Here is a 19,301-nt window from a genome sequence, read left to right as displayed (position 1 = left end):
ATAGTGGCTACAGCAAGATTTAATTAGGTAATGGACTAGGTCCTGATTACAGAGTAATATAATTGTCCACAGGTCTAACGGTAAATTCAGTTTTCTATTATAATAGATGGATGCTGTAACATAATTTCCAAAACTCGTGAACCTTAACATTCCATGTCTCTACTTCTAGGATATGGCTATGGTTCCCTGTTACCATATTACCACAATCCGCAACACTATTTATTATTTACTAGCCTTCCCTATTCTTTTCCCTACAACAACAGTTTGGGGATGAAAACATGTTTTTGCTCCGCAAACTTCAGCTCAGTTTTCATTGACACCAATGGGTGCATAGTGAAGTCCATATGTGATTTCCTTATGACATTTGTGCTGAAAAAAGTAACTGGTATAAAAGCATAGTATTGAGAAGTAGCATTAAAACCGTAAGACATAGCCATAGACTGATTTATTATTATTATTATTATTATTATCATAATGGCTGACTTATTATTACTCTGAACCCCATTCTCCTGCCTTCCCCCATAACCTTTGACACTCCGACTAATCAAGCTCCTGTCACCCGCAGCCTTAAATACACCCAAAGGCCTGGCCTCCACACCTGAACGTAGCAATGAATTACAGGGATTCAGCACCCTCTGACTAAGAAATTTCACCTCTGTCTAAATGGGTGTCTCTCTATTTTGAGTCTGTGCCCTCTGGTCGTAGACTCATCCACTATGGGAAACATTTTCTCCACATCCACTCTATCAAGGTCTTCCAATTTTCAACAGGTTTCAGTGAGATCTCCCCCCTCATTTTTCTAAACTCTTATGAGTACAGGCCTAGAGACGTCAAATGCTCCTCATACATTAACACTTGCATACACAGAATTATTCTCTTGAACCTCCTCTGGACTTTCTTCAATGCTAGCACCTTTTTCTTAGGTAAGGGCTCCAAAATTGCCCACAATACTCCAAATTCGTCTTATTAAGCCTCAACATTAGATCTTTGCTCTTATATTCTAGTCCTCTCAAAATGAATGCCAAGATTGCATTTGCCTTCCTCACTGCTTTCTCAGTCTATGAGTTAACCTTTAGGGAATCTTGCACAAGGACTCCCAAACCCCTTTGCACCTCTGAATTTTTAATTTTCTCCCCACTTAGAAAATAGTCCATTCCTTTATTCCTTCTTCCATAGTGCATGGCCATACATTTTCCTACACTGTTCCATTGGCCAGTTCTTTGCCCTTTCTCCCAGTCTGTCTGAAGTTCTTCTGCAGATTCCTGCTTCTTAATCACTACTTGCTTCTCCAGCTATCTTTGTATTGTCTGCAAACCAGGTACAAAGCCATCAATTCCATTATCTAAGTTGTTGACATTTAATGTCTAAAGAAGTGGTCCCAACCCCGACTCCTGCGAAACACCATTATATTACCAACAACCAACCAGGGTAGGTCCCCTTTATTTTGGCTCTTTGCCTCCTGCCAGTCAGCCAGTCTTCTCTCCATGCTAGTATCTTTCCTGTAGAAACATGGCTCTTAGCCTGTTTAACAGCCTCATATGCAGCACTTTGTCAAAGTCTTTTGAAAATCTAAATCAGGAGTTCCCAACTTTTTTTTATGCCATTGTCCAATACCATTAAGCAAGGGGTCCATGGGCCCCAGGTTGGGAACCCCTGATATAAACAACACCCATTGACTCTCCTTTGACTATCCTGCCTGTTATTTCCTCAAAGAATTCCAACAAATTTGTCAGGTAGCATTTTCTCTGAAGGAATCCCTGCTAACTTGATAGGATTTTTGGTATCTTCTTTTATATTATTGGCCGACTTTATCATAATCCTCCAAGTACCTGAAAACCTCATCCTTAATAATGGACTCCAAGATCTTCCCGACCACAGAAGTCAAGTTAACTAGCCTATAATTTTCTTTCTTCGGCCTCTCTCCCTTCTTAAAGAGTGGAGTAACATTTGCAATTTTGCATTCCTCCAGAACCATTCCAGAATCTTGTCGTTCTTGAAAGTTAATTACTAATGTCTTCACAATCTCTTCTGCTCCCTCTTTCAGAATCCTGTAATGTAGTCCATCTGGTCCAGGTAATTTTCAGACCTTTCAGCTTCCCAAGGATCTTGTCCTTGGTAATAGTAACTATGCTCACTACTGTTCCCTGACGCTCCTGAATTTTGACATACTGCTGGTGTCTTCCATGGTGAATACTGACGCAAAGTACTTACTGGTCTGCCATTTCTTTGTCCTTCATTATTACATATCCATCATCATTTTCCAGTGGTCCAATATACACTTCAGCCTCTTTTTTTTATTCTTTCTATATCTGATAAGATTTTTGGCATCTTTTATATTATTGGCCAGTTTACCTCCATATTTCATCTTTTCTCTCCTTAAGGTTTTTTAAGTTTCTTTCTGTCGGTTTTTAAATGCTTCCCAATCCTCGAACTTTCTACTAATTTTTGCTTTTATGCTGTCTCAACTTCCCTTTTCAGCCTCAGTTGGCCCAATCACCATTTAGGTTGCTTCATCTTTTCTGCTTATCTATTTTGCGCCTTCTAAATTGCCCCAGAACCTCCAGACATTGTTGTTAGAGCATGAGATCATAAGACATAGGAGGAGAATTAGGCCATTTGGCCCATCGAGTCTGCTCTGCCATTCAATCATAGCTTTTCATTTTTTCCTCTCCTACTCAACCCCATTTCAGAATCAGGTTTATTATGACTGGCATGTGTCGTGAAATTTGTTAACTTGACAGCAGCAGTTTAATACAATACATAATATAAAAAAACAAAAAAAAAGTAAATCAATTACAGTATACGTGTATTGAATAAATTAAAAATCAGAAATAATATATATAAGGAGTGAGGTAGTGTCCAAGGGTTCGGTGTCCAATGTCAATGTCCAGTTAGGAATCAGATGGCAGAGGGGGAAAAGCTTTTTCTGAATTGCTGACTGTGTGTCTTCAGGCTTCTGTACCTCCTACCTGATGGGAACAGTGAGAAAAGGGCATGTCCTGGCTGCTGGAGGTCCTTAACAATGGACGCTGCCTTTCTGAGACACCGCTCCTTGAAGATGTCCTGAGTACTTTGTAGGCTAGTACCCAAGATGGAGCTGACTAATTTTACAACCCACTACAGCTTTCAGTGCTGTGCAGTAGCCCCCAACCCCCAATACCAGACAGTGATGCAACCTGTCAGAATGCTCTCCACGGTACATCTATAGAAGTCTTTGAGTGTATTTTTTGACATAATCTCTTCAAACTCCTAATGAAGTATAGCCACTGTCTTGCCTTCTTTATAACTGCATCGCTATGTTGGGACCAGGTCAGATCCTCAGAGATCTTGACACCCAGGAACTTGAAGCTGCTGACTGTCTCCACTTTCTGATCACTCTATGAGGATTGGTGTGTGTTCCTTCGTCTTAACTAACGTTGAGTGCAAGTGGTTGCTGTGACACCACTCCACTAGTTGGCATAGCTCTCTCCTGTACGCCCTCTCGTCACCACCTGAGATTCTACCAACAATGGTTATATCAGCAAATTTATAGATGGTATTTGAGCTATGTCTAGCCACACAGTTACGGGTATATATAGGGTAGAACAGCGGGATAAGCACAAACCCCTGAGGTGCACCAGTGTTGCTCATCAGTGAGGAGGAGATGTTATCATCAATCCGCACGAATTGTGGTCTTCTGGTTAGGAAGTCAACGATCCAATTTCAGAGGGAGGTACAGAGACCCAGATTCTGCAACTTCTCAATCAGAATTGTGCGAATGATGGTATTAAATGCTGAGCTACAGTCTATGAACAGCATCCTGACATAGGTGTTTGTGTTGTCCAGGTGGTCTAAAGCCTTGTGAAGAGCCATTGTAGATTGAATCCGCTATTGACCTTTTGTGGCGATGAGCAAATTGCAATGGGTCCAGGTCCTTGCTGAGGCAGGAGTTCAGCCTAGTTGTGACCAACCTCTCAAAGCATTTCATCACTGTTGATGTGAGTGCTACCGGGCGATAGTCATTAAAGCAGCTCATGTTATTCTCAGGCACATTGCCCGGCCTTCTTCCCGTAACCTTTGATGCCATGTCCAGTCAAGAACCTATCAATCTCTGCCTTAAATACACCCAGCGACCTGGCCTTCACAGCTGCATGTGGCAACAGATTCCACAAATTCGCCACCTTCTAGCTAAAGAAATTTCTCTGTATCTCTGCTTTGAATGTACGCCCTTATCCTGAGGCTGTGCCCTCTTGTTCTAGATGGGGTATCATCCTTACCACATCTACTCTGTGTAGGCCTTTCAACATTCCCCCCCTCATGCTTCTAAATTCATGCAAGTTCAGACCGAGAGCCATCAAACGTTCCTCATATGATAACCCTTTCATTCCTGGAATCATCCTTGTGAACCTCCTCTGGACCCTCTCCGATGCCAGCACATTTTTTCTAAGATGAAGAGCCCAAAACTGTTCGCAGTACTCCAAGTGAGGCCTCATCAGTGCCTTATAAGGCCTCAGCATCACACCCTGCTCTTGTATTCTAGACCTCTTGAAATGAATGCTAACATTGTATTTGCCTTCCTCACCACTGTCTCAACCTGCAAGTTAACCTTCAAGGTGTTCTGCACAAGGACTCCCAAGACCCTTTGCACTTCAGATTTTTGGATTTTCTCCCTGTTTAGAAAATAATCTGCACATTTATTTCTCCTACCTAAGTGCATGACCATGCATTTTCCAACATTTAGTTCATTTGCAAGTTTCTTGCCCATTCTCCTAATTTGTCTAGGTCCTCCTGCATCCTACCTGTTTCCTCAACACTACCTGCCCCTTCACTAATCTTCGTATCATCTGCAAACTTGGCAACAAAGCCATCTATTCCATCTAAATAATTTTTTTACAGCATAAAAAGAAGTGGTCCAAACACTGACTCCTGTGGAACACCGCTAGTCACTGGCAGCCAACCAGACAAGGATCCTTTTATTCCCACTTACTGACTCCTTCCAGTCAGCCAGTGCTCCAACCATGTTAGTAACTTTCCTATAAAACCACAGGCTCCTAACTTATTCAGCAGCCTTATGTGTGACACCTTGTTAAAGACCTTCTGAAAGTCCAAATACACAACATCCACTGCATCCCCTTTACCTATCCTATTTGTATTCCCCTCAAAGAATTTGAACAGGCTCTTCAGGCAGGATTTTCCCTTAAGGATACCATGCTGACTTTGTCCTATATTGTTCTATGTCACCAAGTACTCCATAACATCATCCTTAACAATTGACTCTGACATCTTCCCAACCACTGAGGTCAGGCTAACTGGTCTGTAATTTCCTTTATGCTGTCTTCCTCCTTTCCTAAAGAGCGGAGTGACATTTGCAATTTTCCAGTCCTCTGGCACCATGCCAGAGTCAAGTGATTTTTAAAAGATCACTGCTAATACCACCACAAGCTCTTAACACTACCTCTATCAGAACCCTAGGGTGCAGTTCATCTGGTCCGGGTTACTTTAGGTCTTTCAGCTTTTTGAGTACCTTCTCCCTTGTAATAGTAATTGTACCCACTTCTCTTCGTTTATACACTGCAACATCTGGAACACTGCTAGTGTCTTCCACAATGAAGACTGATGCAAAATGCTCGTTTAGTTTATCTGCCATCTCCTTGACCCCCGTTATTTTTTCTCTTGCCTCATTTTCTAGCAGCCCTATATCCGCTCCCATTTTTATTTTTAACATATTTGAAAAAGCTTTTACTATCCACTTTGATATTATTTGCTTGCTTGCTTTCATATTTCATCTTTTCTCTTCTAATGATTCTTTTAGTTGCTCTCTGTAAGTTTTTAAAAACTTCCCAATCCTCTATCTCCCCAAAAATTTTTGCTTTGTTGTATGCCCTGTCTTTTACTTTTACATTAGCTTTGACTTTCCTTGTCAGCCATGGTTGTACTATTTTGCCATTTGAGTATTTCTTCATTTTTGGAATACACATGTCCTGCACCTTCCTCATTTTTTCCAGAAACACACGCCATTGCTGCTCTGCTGACATCCCTGCCAGCGGCTCCTTCCAATTTACTTTGGCCAACTCCTCTCTTCATACCACTGTAATTTCCCTTACTCCACTGAAGTACTGCTATGTCAGGCTTTACTTTCTCCCTGTCAAGTTTCAAAGGTATATTTAATGTCAGAGCCCAAAGAATGAATGATAGTTAAATGTTAGAACCTCAAAGCCCTCTCCCAGCTCCCCACCCCACGCATAAGCAGCAGTAAAGCAATGATTCCCTCTTCCCCACCAGCAAAAAACAGCATTGGCGCCCCCCCCCCACCAAGCACTCAAGCATGCAGCAAAGCGTCAATAAAGACACAGACTTGCAGTATCCCAAAAACTACTTGTTCACCTGGTATTCGACATACTACAGGCTCTCTCTCTCCCTAATAAGGGAAAAAGAGGTGTCTCTGTTTCATAGCGAGAGGGGAGACATACAAACAACTGGCTGATTTGCGATGTTAAAAGTCCGTTGCTTTGCATTTTCCGAGCTTTCAAGTTGAACTCAATCATGTTGTGATCGTTGGTTCCTAAGGGTTCTTTTACCTTAAGCTCCCTAATTGCCTCCGGTTCATTACATAACACCCAATTCAGTATAGCTGATCCCTTAGTAGGCTCAATGACAAACTGCTCTAAAAAGTCATCTCTTAGGCATTCACCAAATTCACTGTCTTGAGATCCATTACTAATCTTAATTTCCCAATTGACCTGCAGGGTAAAATCTCCCATGACTATCATAACTTTGCCCTTTTGACATGCCTTTTCTATTGTCTGTTGTAATCTGTGGTCCACCTCCCAGCCACTGTTGGGAGGCCTGTATATAACTGCCATTAGGGTCCTTTTACCCTTGCAATTTCTTAACTCAACCCACAAGAATTCAACATCTTCTGATCCTATGTCACATCTTTCAACTGATTTGATGCCTTTGTTTACCAGTAGAGCCTCGCCACCTCCTCTGTCTTCCTTCCTATCCCTCCAATAGAACGTGTAACCTTGGACATTCAGCTCCCAACTACAACCATCCTTCAGCCACGATTCAGTGATGGCCGGAACATCATACCTGAATCTATGCTGCTGTCATCTGTACTAGTGACCCTGTCCAATTAACTTGGATATTACACAGTAATATCCAAGAAACAATGGAATCAATGAAAAACAGGATCGACAGACAACCTTTGTGCAAAAAGCAAACTGTTCAAATACAAAAGAGCAAATGGTAAATTACAAGAAATATCGAAATATTGAGATCAGTGCCTCTAAAGGTTGTTCACCTTAAGCTCCCTAATCATATCACGTTCCTTACACAACACCCAGTCCAGAATTGCCTTTCCCTTAGTGTTTCAAGCACAAGCTACTCTAAAAATCCATCTCATTGTTATTCTACAAATTCCCTTCATCAAATCCAGCACCAACTTGATTTTTCCCAATCTACAGTACTGTGTAAAAGTCATAGGCACCTGTAAAAATCTGTAAAGTGAAGGTGCTTTCAAACATGATGAAATGAAATGTTTTCTACAGATATCCATATCCATACAATTGCTATAAAGAGCAGTAAACAGTAAAAAATCAAAATCAAATCAATATTTAGTATGACCTTTAAAACTGCATCAGTTCTTTGAGGTACACTGTCATGCAGTTTTAAAAGAAAATCGCCTGTATTTTATTCCAAGCATCTTGGAGAACTTGCCACAGTTCTTCTGCAGGCTTTGGCTGACTTGCTTCTGTTTCTCTGGGTAATCCCAAATACCTCTGATGTTGGGATCAGAAATCTCTGGAGGCCTTACTGTCTGTTGTAAAACTTGTTCTTCTTTTCACTGAAGATGGTTCTTTATTACCTTGGCCGTGTGGTTGAGGTCATTCTCAACTTCATTCTGTAGCAAGATATCGATCAGGCACCTCACTGATGGCATTGCGTGATGAATAAGAATCTGCTTGTACTTAGCATTGACGATTCCATTAATTCGGACCAGATCACCAACTCTATTTTCAGAAATGCAGCCCCAAACCTGCAGGGAACTTCTGCTATGCTTTATTGTTGGCTGCAGACACTTGTCCATGTAGCACTTTCCTTCTGTTCTGTGGACAGGCTGCCTCCTGTTTCAGCCAAAACTTTCAGATCTTGACTTATCAGTCCAGTGCACTTGTTGCCATTGTTCAGCACCCAGTACTTACATTTTTGTCTGTAGATGAGTCTCTTGGTTTTGTTTCTACTTTGGAGGATCGGCCTTTTGGCAATAACTCTACTTCTGACAAGACTTCTGCAGACTCTAGAGGGATGTACTTGAGTTCCGATGGTTTCTGTGAGTTCGGAGCTGATCGCAGTGTTTGATTTGGAAGGGACCTCAGTTTGATGCATCTCTCGTCTACTACGCACAGTTTCCATGACCAACCGTTGCTTTTCTGGCCCTCAACCTTGCCCGTTTCTTTGTGCTTCTTCGGAAGAGCTTGGACAGCACATCTTGAGACTCCTGTCTGCAATGAAATTTCTGCTTGGGAGAGACCTTGTTGATTGAGCATGACAACCTTGTGTCTTGTTGCTATGTTAGAAGTGATTTGAAAGTTAATGTCATATCTGCCACATTCTCACCTTTTAGTTTGGTTGTTCTTCGCCAAGTTTGATTCCTTCTGCACCCATTTCTGTTGCAGTTAATCAGCTTAGTTCATTCAACTGTTATAACATTGATCGTTAACATCCTGTTTATCTTTTCCTAATTATGCACTGAGCTTTATACCTACAAAGTAATCAAGTTTTTTTAATTTGAAAATGGCCTATTATTTAATATGTTACTTTTTTAAGGGAATATAAAGCATTCTTCGTAACATTTAACTGTTTAGAAAATAAATTGTAAAATACTCTTTTCTACTGACACACTAATGCAGGATACAAAAAACCATCTGATATGATATTTATGTAAAAAGTCCAGGCTGTTTAAGATTTCTGCACAGTACTATATTGATACCCCATAACTTGTAATATTGCCCTTATTACATGCCTTTTTGATCTCCTGTTGTAATTTGTATCCTGGATATTGTTTGGGATTCTGTATATAACTCACATCAGGGCCTATTGGCCTTACAGATTCTTAACTACTCACAAGGATTCTGCATCTTCCGCTCGTATATCAACTCTTTCTAAGGATTTGATTTTTTTTTTACCAACAAAGCCACCACCTTTGCCTTCCTGTCTGTCCTTTTGATACAAGGTGAATCCATGGATATTAAGCTCCTAAATATGGTCGTCTTCCAGCCACCAATGCCCACAGCATCAAATCTGACTAAATGCATTACAAGATAATCTACCTTATTCTGTGTTCTGTCTGGATTCATATGCAACACTTTTGGTCATATATTCATTGCTCTTTTTGATTTTGCCATCAATTGTTATACTTCAGCTCATTGCACTGACTACAATCCTTCCCAATCATCTGCGTGTCCTTCCTCACAGACTCACTACACAATGCATTGACTTGTATACCAATTGCACCTACCCCCCCCGGCAATTTAGTTTAAACCCACCCCAACAGCTCTAGCAAATCTGTGCAATGATATTGATCCTCCTGGGTTCAGGTGTAACTGCCATTTCTGTACAGGCCATACCTTCCCCAGAAGATATCCCAGTGATTATAAAATCTGAAACTGCCCTGACTGGCACATGGTACTCGAAGTAATCCAGAGATCAGTACCTTGGAGGTCCTGCTTTTCACCCTCTTCCCTAACTTCCTACACTCACTGTGCAGGACCTGTGGCTGCTCACCCTCCCTCTTGAGAATCTTCTAGCTGCTCTGAGACATCCTGGATCCTAACACCTGGGAGGCAACACGCCATCCTCGCCCCCATTTTTTTTGCGGCCTTAGAATTTGCTGTCGTTCCCCTTAACTATCAAGTCTCGTATCACTATCACTCTGCCTAACTTTACCCTTCCTTGCTTAGCCTCAGAGTTGACCACAGTGCTACTGGCCTGGCTGCTGCTGTGCCCTGATTGGTCAACACTCCCAGCAGTATCCAGAGGGGTATACTTGTTGCTGAGGGGAAGGGCTACAGGGGAACCCAGTACTGACTTCTTATTCCCCTTACTTCTCCTGGTCACCCATCTATTTAAAGCCTGCACTGTGGGTGTGACCACTCAGTAAAAGTCTTACCTGGAGGTTTTCAGGACCTGAAGGGTGCACTTCCTGCAGATGTAGTCATCAGGGAGACTGGGTATTCTAAAATCCCACATCCCACAGGACGAACACTCCACTGCCTAAACTACCATCCTGTCTATACTTGTCATACCTCTTGTCTTCTCAAGCTTAAATCCTAGTCTCTGCCTCTCCTTGTCCTAGCCTGTTGAGCCAAAGCCTGACCACTCTAGCACTGGTCTGCTCGCACTGTGACTGCTCCAACAATTAAGGAAGTGTTTGTATTTAAAGATCGTTTTGTCTCCGAAGCGCACCAAACCATTCAGAATCAGCAAAATACTTTTGAAGTACACTTTATGGCAACTTTATGAGATAGGGCTCATTTAGCACATGAAGACCTACAAACTGTATGATTAATTTCCACTAAGGGTATTTCAGCATTGTTAATTAATGAATACTGACCATGAAGAGCTTCCATGCTGTCCCTCAAGTTATTGTACAGAATTTTTTTTCTTCCATATTGGCATGGGATATGTACAACAATGTTGTGCTGCCTCTGTAACACACTACACTATGAGCTTATTATATAGCCAGACTTTGAAAGGAGTTGAAGCTTGCAGCCTTCTAATTCATGGGAAGCAAGAGAGACTACTGTGAGCTAATGGACTGTGATATTTGTTTTGTATAGTGCTGCTGCCTTTTTGTGGAGATTTGTATATTAATTGTTTCCCTTCTTTCCTGAAGCCGACAACAGGAAATAGAAGAAAAGTTGATTGAAGAAGAAACAGCAAGAAGAGTAGAGGAACTTGTAGCTAAACGTGTGGAAGAAGAGTTAGAGAAGCGCAAAGATGAGATTGAGCGTGAGGTACTCCGACGTGTGGAGGAGGCTAAGCGTATTATGGAAAAACAACTGTTGGAGGAGCTTGAGCGACAGCGACATGCTGAGCTTGCTGCACAGAAAGCCAGAGAGGTAACGCTCGGTCGTTGGAAAAGCAAACGACAGTCCATGGCAAAACTTTCAGTCACAGTTAATGGTCACCACTTAGTTATCATCAGTAAATGTAATCAGAATGCATTTACCCCTTTTCCTGCAGTCTTCAGTACCACAACATTGTTTTTTTTTAAGTTGCATTTTTCTTCCATTAGAGCCTAAGATGCTGAATGTAGTATTTAATTAGGCTACACAAGCATTGTGCCATGGCATTTGCTGTTTAAATTAAAGAACTTTAGAAGAAACAATACCAAAGTACCAGTGTACTAGTTGAAAATCTCTTTTCACACTTATTTAATTGAAACTTTTGCCATGGCTGCAGACTTTATTATCTAATTATGCAAAAAGATTTTCTTTTAAAGGCTCTTACAGGACAATGATTTGCCCTTCATTTGTGTAATCACTTTGTGTTCCATTTTGATTTCATGACTTGGTCTTTCCCACTGCTGTAATAGGTCAAAGTGGATGAATCTACAATATTCGCGTATGGCAAGTGGTTCATGTTTGCTGCATATCCATCTTATATAAGATGCAACAGAGACACTTCCTCTGTGGGGTTTCTGACATTGGCCTTCATTTTATTCAAATGATTCTAGGAACTAGGCCTTTAACGTTCCTCCTGAGTATAGTTATAAGTACTTTTTTCTCCCAAGTCAGCTGGTGAGTTCCTGCTTTAATGTGAAGCTGGACATTCTGTGTTATGTGGTCACAGTAGCAAAAGCAGAAAAATATCTTCCTGTGAAATAGTGAATTGCTACATATTTATTGAAGTTTGCTGACACTCATTACCTCTGGATTCTGAAATGAAATAGTCTTGTAGTGTAGTGCAGTGCCTGAGTCTCAATTGCAATTTGGTGACTCTAAGTTTGAAATAATATAGGTTTCATCATTGTATATAGTTTTCTTCAAGTTTGTAAGTTGCTTAGTATTCTTGAGTGGAATTAGGATAGACCAAAGTAGCACAAAATAGTGCTTTATCCATTATTTGCTTTGAAGAAACTAAAACTAACAAGTGAAGTTTAATATTGCATATAGTTTTGACCACATGACATCACTTTTAAGAACACAGTAATTCACTTTCATCATTGTGTAGATCAACAACAATGCAAGTCCTGGCGTATTTTCTTACTGTTAAATTGACTGGGTGGCTTCAAATATGTTTGCTTTTATTTTTGCTTTCTAGATCAAAATTGCTTCAGAATATTTGGCAAAAAGAATGACTTCATTCATTTCTAATTTTTTTGAAACTTTGAATAATCTTCCCACCATTGCCAAGTTTCTGTTTCCCTGCTTCGTCCACGTGCCCTTCCCCCCTAAACTGATTGTCCTTTGGTTTTGCATCCCCATTCCTCAAGCTAGGTCAAACCCCAGATTTATGATTAAGCTGAAGTAGCTACTGATTTCCCTTTGGTGAGACTGACACTAGTTGTTTTCTTGTATACCCTCTAAAAGATGTAAACAATTCATATCTCCATTTTGTCACTTTAAATTCAGGGCTGGGTATTATTCTCCAAGTGTTATATGTTGAAAGGTGATTATACTGAGCCTGCCACTTTGGTGCAATACCAGCATATTTTCATATTTTCAATAAAACAGCACACTGGTGAAGTTAAAATGATCCCCAACCCATGTATGGCTATATTTTAAAATTCCATAGTGGCTTCAAGAGGTTAGTTAGTAGTTAGGTTGTCATGTAATGTTAGGTTGCACATAATGATTTAATGAATTGTTTCAGAAATAAATCCTACAATAATTTTTGGCTACAATCACTGGTGGTTTCATGTTTACATATTGTATTTATGAACTTGTCCTGTAGTTTTTAACATGAAGTGAAAGATGTTAGTTTTTTCTGTTACTGCATCAGTTGGTTTTTTGGAGTTGAATTAATATTAATTTCAGAATATCAGCTGCCTTAGAGTAAGAATTAATCTATATCATATTTGTATTTGATACAGGGATGAGGTTTATTGTTTAATTTAATCGCAACTTAATGAAATTATAAAATGCTTTTAGATCAGTATTGTATTATAAGTTGCATGACAGTAGTACCTTATTCAATGTGCTTTTTCTTTTGAAGTACTCAGTGCATTATATCATAAGCTATAGCATTTTGTATTATTTACTCTAACTTTGTATTCAGATTATTTGAATTTCTAGGGTTGATGAGTATCGGCTTGTAGCACATTACTATTCATAGTAAGATCATTTTTCTTTCTCATGTCTCTGATAGTTTTGCTCGGCTTCATGTTTACATTGTCATCCTGCAGACAAAGGGCAAATTTCCTGGGCCATTCACAGTATTGAAAATGTAATTTTTCTGTTCTGGAAAATCCAGTTCTAAGAACTTTATTTGGTAGTGTTTAATTCTGTCTGTAGGGTAATCTAGAATTTTGAAGTCTTCAAAAAGATACTTTATGACAAAGCCTATATTAGTTAACCAGTATTTATTAGATCATTAATGGCCAGCAATGCCTTAATTTTGAAAAGTTAGTGTATCATCAATAGCTTCAAGGTTATTTGTGTGACTTGTTCTCAGAACAGAAAAAAATCATCATTTCTTCCCACTGTGAAAGATGCTCTCAGTTCCACAAAAGGATGGATTAAAGCTTGTATTTTTCACTAACAGTAAATGTATCTTTCTTATTAATTGTTTGCCTTAGGAATGGTGATTTATATTGTTTCTTCTTACCGTAAACATCTGCATTCCTCAGCTCAGCCTGCGTTGTGTTGTGTTTCTTGTTATTGGCTGAGCTGCTGATGCAGGTGTTGCCAAGCTAACAGTACAAATCAGTTTAAAGAGGAAGCTGGCGCATATGGCAGCCGAGGAGCACACTCTGCAGGACACTGGACGAGACAGTAAATATTCAACTTTTAATGCTGATTAATGGAGTTATAGGTAAAGCATACGTAGGTATTTGTAATTGATGAAAAAAAAACTTTGTTTTTTTATTTTTTAATGTAATTGGTAAAGTTTCTGTAGAAGTTGTATTATGTGTGGTTTAAAGAAATTAGTAATATCAGCAAGGCTGAAAAAAGGGTGTGGGTCATTGTCATTTGAGGGGTTGGGGTTGGGGATATGATATAATCCAGGAAAAATTGTAACTAGGGGCAAAATAGTTCACCAGAATGACTGGCAATAAAAGTGGCTGTCTTGGGTGTAGGGAAGAAGGAAAGGATACTAAGGGAAGAAGCAGCTAGTCTAGGTGCAGACTTAAAATGATTTCACTCCATTAACATCTTATTGTCTCATTTAGGAGGAAGAACGAGCTAAACGGGAAGAACTTGAGCGAATATTGGAGGAAAATAATCGAAAAATAGCAGAAGCTCAGGCTAAATTGGTAAGTATGGATCTGTGGTTGCTTTATTTAATACGATCATAGAAACACAACACGGTATTGGGCCTTTTGGCCTACCTCATCCATTCTACCATGATGTCTGTACTAATCATATTTACCCACCTACGTCCACTACCTTCTCGGACATCTCCTTCCAGGCCTTCGTTGCCTTCTGATGTTTTTGGGGGTGGGGTGGAATGTTAATCATCAGATCTCTTAAATTTCTCTCTCTTTGCTTAAACCTGTGGCTCTGTAGTTCAGATATTCCTGCTTTGGGTAAAAGACAGTGTATGCCTTTTAAATTTGTAATCCTCTGTAAGGTTCCCTCAGCTGCCTACATCTAAACCTAGCCTATCTAATATGTCTTTATAAGTTACTATTCCAGACAAATTCAAGGTGAATTTCTTCTATGCCTTGCTGTTGCTACCATATTCTTCCTGTAATGTGGCAACTAGAACAATACACAACACTCTGTGAGGTCTAACCAATGCCTTCTTCATTACGCTATCCAGCCTGTGTCACTTGGAATGAGTTATCAACATGCATCCCAAAGCCTCTTGCATATCATTGCTCCAAAACTTCTAACCATTTGCTCTATAACTCATAACAAAATTTGATATCCTAGTGTATATTACCTCACGAGTACTGGATTAAATTGTCAGCACTTTGCCCAACTTTCCAGGTCCTCTATTTCGTAGTAGCAGAAACAGGCCATTCGGCCCATTGAGTCTGCTCCGCCATTCAATCATGGCTGATCATTTCTTTTCCCTCCTCAGCCTCACTCCCCAGTCTTCTCCTCGTAATCTTTGATGCTGTGTCCAATCAAGAACCTATCAAGCTCTGCCTTAAATACACCCAACAACCTGGCCTCCTCAGCTGCCTGTGGTAATAAATTCCACAAATTCACCACCCTCTGACTAAAGGAATTTCTCCACATCTCTGTTTTAAATGCACACCCCTCTATCCTGAGGCTGTGCCCTCTTGTTCTAGACTCCCCCACCATGGGAAACATCCTTTACACATCTACTCTGTCTAGACCTTTCAACGTTCAAAAGGTTTCAATGAGAATTCCCCTCCCCATCCTTCTAAATTCCAGCAGGTACACATCTGGATCTATCAAACGTTCCATGTATGATAACCCTTTCATTCCCAGAATTATCCTTCGGAACCTCATCTGAACCTTCTCCAATGCCAACACATCTTTTTCTTAGATGAGGAGCCCAACACTGTTCACAGTATTCAAGGTGAAGCCTCACCAGTGCCTTATAAAGCCTCAGCAACACATCGCTGCTCTTGTACTCTGGACCTCTTGAAATGAATGCAAGCATAGTCATAGTCATACTTTATTGATCCCGGGTGAAATTGGTTTTCGTTACAGTTACACCATAAATAATAAATAGTAATAAAACCATAAATAGTTAAATAGTAATATGTAGATTATGCCAGTAAATTATGAAGTAAGTCCAGGACCAGCCTATCAGCTCAGGGTGTCTGACCCTCCAAGGGAGGAGTTGTAAAGTTTGATGGCCACAGGCAGGAATGACTTCCTCTGACGCTCTGTGTTACATCTCGGTGGAATGAGTCTCTGGCTGAATGTACTCCTGTGCCCACCCAGTACATTATGTAGTGGATGGGAGACATTGTCCAAGATGGCATGCAACTTAGACAGCATCCTCTTTTCAGACACCACCGTCAGAGAGTCCAGTTCCATCCCCACAACATTACTGGCCTTACGAATGAGTTTGTTGATTCTGTTGCTGTCTGCTACCCTCAGCCTGCTGCCCCAGCACACAACAGCAAACATGATAGCACTGGCCATCACAGACTCGTAGAACATCCTCAGCATTGTCCGGCAGATGTTAAAGGACCTCAGTCTCCTCAGGAAACAGAAACATTGCATTTGCCTTCCTTACCACTAACTCTAGCTGCAAGTTAACCTATAGTTATATAACTTATAACTCCCAAATCCCTTTGCAACTCAGATTCTTGGATTTTCTTCCCATTTAGAAAATAGTCTGCACATTTATATCTTCTACCAAAGTGCTTGACCATGCATTTTCCAACATTGTATTTCATTTGCCGCTTTCTTGTCCATTCTCCTAATATGTCTTATGTTCTTCTGCCGCCTACTTGTTTCCTCAACACTACCTGCTCCTCTACAAATCTTTGTATCGTCTGCAGACTTGGCAACAAAGCCATCTTCTCCATCATCTAAATCATTGATTTACAGCATAAGAGAAGTGGTCCCAACACCAACCCCTGCAGAACACCACTATCCCCTTGCAGCCAACCAGAAAAGGATCCTTTTATCCCCACTCGCTACCTCCTACCAATCAGCTAATGCTCTTATCATGCTGGTAACTTTCCTGTAATACCATTGGCTCTTCACTTGGTAAGCAGTTTCATGTGTGGCGCCTTGTCAAAGGCCTTCTGAAAGTCCAAATGTACAATATCCACTGCATCCCTTTATCCTACGTGTCATCTCAAAGAATTCCAAAAGGTTCGTCAGGTAAGATTTTCGGTTTAGGAAACCATGCTGACTTTGTTCTATCTTGTCCTGTGTCACCAAGTACTCCAATACGTCATCCTTGATAATTGACACTAAGATCTTCCCAACCACTGAGGTCAGGCTAACTGATTTATAATTCCCTTTCTGCTGCCTTCCACTTTTCTTAAAGAGCGGAGTGACATTTTCAGTTTTCCAGCCCTCTGCAATCTGGCAAGGTGCCAGTGATTTTTGAAAGATCATTAATGCTTCCACAATCTCTATTGCTGCCTCTTTCAGAATCGTAGGGGTGCAGTTCATCTGGTCTGGGTATCTTGTGTACCCTTGGGTCTTCCAACTTTTTAAGCATCTTCTCCCTTGTAATAGTAACTGCACTCACTTCTCTTCCCATGTGCCCTTCAACATCTGGCACATTGCTGTGTCTTCCACAGTGAAGACTGATGCAAATACTCATTTAGTTCAGCTGCCATATCCTCGTCCCCTGCTAATATTTCTCCAGCCTCATTTTCTAGAGGTATATCCACTCTCTTATTTTTTATATACTTGGAAAAAGCTTTTACTATTCATTTTGATATTGTTTGCTAGCTTGCTTTCATATTTTTTCTTGTATCCTGAGACACCTGTTTTTGCTCTGTATCTGTATCAATTTTTGTCATCTGTAAACTTCTTAATCATACCCACTTCATTCTCATCCAAGTGTCATCCAATTCGTTCATAACAGCAAAAGTTCTTGTGTGTATAACTCCACAGATTTTCAGTCATCACCACCTATCCACCATCAGAATCAGGTTTATTATCATATGATGTGAAATTGGTTTTTGTGGAAGCAGTACAGTGCAGCACAAAAAGTTACTGTTACAATAAAAAATAAATAGTGCACAAGAGGAATAGAGAAGAAATGTTCATGGGTTCATGGACTGTTCAGAAGTCTGATGATGGAGGAGAAGAAACTGTTCTTTTCATGTTGAGTGTGTGTCTCAGGTTCCTGTACCTCCTCCCTGATGGTAGTAATGAGGCGGGGGTATGTTCCAGATGGTAAGATCCTTCAATGATGGATGCTGCTTTCTTGAGGCATCGCCTTTTGAAGATGTTTTTGATGGTGGGGAGACTTGTGCCCATGGTGGTGCAATTATTCAGAATGCTCTCCATTATAGAAATTCGCTAGTTTTTGGTGACATACCAAGTTTCCTCGTGAAGCATAGCTGCTGGCGTATCTTCTTTGTGATTACCCTCAGCTTCTTAAAACACAGCTAATTTTGGGTTAATTTTGCCAAAACTCCTCAAGTTCTTTGTGCCTTATCCTTCTTGACTAGCCTACCATTTAGTACCTTGTCAAAAGCTGCGTAAGCCATGTGTTCCATTTGTCTTCATCAATTTTCTAATTAGCTCAAATATCTCAGTCAGATTCGTGAGACATAATCTCTCATGCACAAAACCATGTTGGCTCCTAATAGCCTTTTGAAGTGAACATAATTATGATCTCAGGCTACGTCCACACTGTTTTCCTCCCCCGAAAACAGAGATTTTCAGAAACACTGTCCAGCGTGAATAAATCTGAAAACGCCTAATATCCGGCGTGGTGTGTACGGGGTAACCAGCTATTTTTAAAACCGCTGTCATGACATGCCGGAACAAATGGTGGCGGCAGCACTGTATTTCATTGTTTTCTTGAACACAACCTCCAACACCACAACAATATCTGACAATACGCAAAGATGAGGAAATCTGCAGATGCTGGAAATCCAAGCAACGCACACAAAAAACTGCTGATGAACGCAGCAGGCCAGGCAGCATCTATAGGAAGAGGTAACATCGACTGTTACTCTTACTATAGATGTTGCCTGGCCTGCTGCATTCACCAGCATTTTTTGAATGTTTGACAATAGATGTGTAACAGCCTAATGTAACATTGTATGGAAACACAAGATAACACTGATGCAGTCATGTTTTATACATTTAACAATTTAATGTATTGCTTGTACAAACATTACTAGATGCAATTGTCACTTTTGCCCTGTAACTCATTTTATTGCACATGTTAACTACAGTAAAACCATACACAAAGACATGGCAAAAGTAAAGGCAAACAAATGAGGTAACAGCAAATTTCACTTTTGCCCAGTAACAAACTTTATTGTATTTACAAACCCCATTTCCAGAAAAGTTGGGATATTTTCCAAAATGCAATAAAAACAAAAATCTGTGATATGTTAATTCACGTTAATTTAAACGACAAAAGGACAAAGAAAAGATTTTCAATAGTTTCACTGACCAACTTAATTGTATTTTATAAATATACACAAATTTAGAATTTCATGGTTGCAACACACTCAACGA

The 19,301-nt window shown here is 40.3% G+C and overlaps 1 protein-coding gene across 2 annotated transcripts in view; it reads left to right on the top strand.

The window, feature by feature from the left end:
• The window catches only part of arglu1b (arginine and glutamate rich 1b), a 66,687-nt gene that overhangs the window by 27,788 nt on the left and 19,598 nt on the right, over positions 1-19,301 (top strand). Inside the window, exons 2-3 of one of the 2 annotated variants that reach the window (XR_010018671.1) lie at positions 10,877-13,979; positions 14,378-14,461. Coding sequence is in view for 1 of the 2 variants with exons in the window: in XM_063053743.1 (XP_062909813.1) it covers positions 10,877-11,102; positions 14,378-14,461 (310 nt within the window). In the remaining variant the exon portion in view is untranslated. Of the gene's footprint in view, positions 1-10,876; positions 13,980-14,377; positions 14,462-19,301 lie in introns of those variants that run through there. The other variant, XM_063053743.1, reaches the window with a different exon arrangement.

This window comes from Mobula hypostoma, chromosome 7, assembly GCF_963921235.1.
Source record: "Mobula hypostoma chromosome 7, sMobHyp1.1, whole genome shotgun sequence".
NCBI classification, from domain to species: Eukaryota; Metazoa; Chordata; class Chondrichthyes; order Myliobatiformes; family Myliobatidae; genus Mobula; species Mobula hypostoma.
This window is presented reverse-complemented; position numbering and strand designations above follow the sequence as displayed.